This window comes from Vigna angularis, chromosome 11 (genome assembly GCF_016808095.1).
Source record: "Vigna angularis cultivar LongXiaoDou No.4 chromosome 11, ASM1680809v1, whole genome shotgun sequence".
Lineage (NCBI taxonomy): Eukaryota > Viridiplantae > Streptophyta > Magnoliopsida > Fabales > Fabaceae > Vigna > Vigna angularis.
Genome location: NC_068980.1, coordinates 22,510,321 through 22,512,315, shown reverse-complemented (window position 1 = coordinate 22,512,315; position 1,995 = coordinate 22,510,321). Strand labels below are relative to the sequence as shown.

At 40.4% G+C, this 1,995-nt stretch overlaps 1 protein-coding gene across 1 annotated transcript; it reads right to left on the bottom strand.

The window, feature by feature from the left end:
* Nucleotides 1-870: 870 nt before the first annotated feature.
* On the bottom strand, nucleotides 871-1,643 carry LOC108332631 (F-box protein PP2-A15-like). Its single transcript, XM_052870230.1, has 2 exons — nucleotides 1,140-1,643; nucleotides 871-1,066 (listed from the first exon to the last, which is right to left on the bottom strand). The coding sequence occupies exons 1-2, from the start codon at nucleotides 1,641-1,643 to the stop codon at nucleotides 893-895; spliced, it is 678 nt and encodes a 225-aa protein (XP_052726190.1). The 3' UTR covers nucleotides 871-892.
* Between the last annotated feature and the right edge of the window lie 352 nt (nucleotides 1,644-1,995).

Sequence of the window (1,995 nt, the reverse complement as noted above, 5' to 3'; positions counted from 1 at the left end):
TATTGTCTTAGTAGCGCCTAACATTACGTACATTGCACCCAACAATACATACATTGTGCCAAACACTAGCAAACCCGAGAGCCCACTAAAACGATGACACCCAACAATTTATGAACGAGACTCAATGGTGATGCAATGAAAAACACTCAAACACAACAATACTTTTTATATAATTAACCATTTAAAACCAACCTTTTCTTAAACTTACTTAAAGTTGTAGTTTATCTAATTTATAAACATCCAACAACAGTACCAAACACCAAACATCAAATGTGTGTAACATCTAGAAATTAACAATATACTACACTATTTAATCCAAAACCCTTCAAAATACTTATCAAATCATTAATTCACCTACACTTATATTTTCAAAAACTTATTTATCCACATAAAATTTAATCTCATGCCTCTATTTAATCACCAAATTTAAATTACATACATCATTAATCAAATTCCTAAAATATAACCACTACAAAAAAAAAGGGTATTACCGAAGGCCAAAAGCCCTCGGAAAATGCCAAAAGCCCTCGGAAAATGCCATTTACAGACGGCTTATCGACGGCCAATCAACCCTCGGTAAATCCCTTGTCGCTAACAATTACCGAAGGCTTTTGACCTTCGGTAATTACCGAGGGCCTAAAGCCTTCGGTAATTACCGAAGGCCTATTTATATCAATCACACGCAGCTTCTTTGACGCACTGCACATCCAACAACCTGAGCCCACTGCCTCGTACTTGTCTTCACGGTCTGAGGGTTATCACCTTCATAATGTAAAATCGCTTTACAATATCAGAACATCAGACAATTTAGTCACATAATATTTTGTTTCTAAAGTCAACATTCATATTTTCTTTCCATTTTCTTTAGAATCAAACAAGAAACACATTATCATCAGTGTATCCTTCTTCTTTCTCGTGATACAGCTTTAAAGACAAGTAAATCTAACCTAGATTCTTCAGTAGGAATCCAATTCCAATATCTCCGGTCATCAATTCCAGTAATCGCCATCGCCCTCGCCGAAATCGACATGCAAACCCTTCCCGTGACTCTGTCCAGCCACACTTCCTGCAAAACCCTAAACAATCACTAAAATCCCTAAAAGTTTCAGCAGCCCCTAACTAACCAAAAAAAAACTGACCTGGAGAGCACCACCCACCTTGTGGCCATCGTCGAAGGGCAGGGGCCGTGAGAGGAGCGCGAAAATGTCCTTCTTCGAGAGATTCCGGTGGCGCTCCGGCGGGAACAGATCCAACAGATCCTGGTAGTTGCGTGGCAGCTTGGCCTCCCAGACTGAGTCCGAGGAGGCGGCGCCGCGAAACGCGCGGTTAAGGCGAGCGAGGTTACAAATCTCCGGTGGGCGCTGGTGGCGGTGGTGCATGGACGTCCGGTTCCTGTGAATGGAAGAGGGAAATCCCAGGAAGAGTGGCGGTGGCGCGGGGACGGGAGTGAAAATTTGGGAGAAGCTTTCCCAAAAAGCATTTGGAAAATGGACGAGGGAAATCCCAAATTCAGATTTTATCAAGTAAATGCATATACCGAGGGCCAAAAGCCTTCGGTAAATCGTGTGTGTATTACCGAAGGGCAAAAGCCTTCGGTAATGACCAACTTTAATGACCGTCGGGGAATCCTTCGGTATTGTCATTTTTATCGAGGGGTAAGAGGCCTTCGGTAATAATCCTTCGGTAATGAATAAATTTGTAGTAGTGAACCAGCTCAAACTTTTGTGTACAAATTCAATTGAAACTTCATAATTTAATTATCAATTTTCATAAACCTCTTTTTCCATCATTTAACAATTTACTTCTAAAGATATCAATTTTTCAAAGAATGTATTTCTCCAACCAAAAATTAGAACAAAAAATTCCATTAACTCCCCTTACACCAACCCATCAAAATTACACAACTCCAATCCATTTGAAATGTTACAATGTTAGGAGTGCAATGAGTGCAACACAGGGAAGGAAAAAAGGCTCCACCTTTTTAAAGTGAAAATC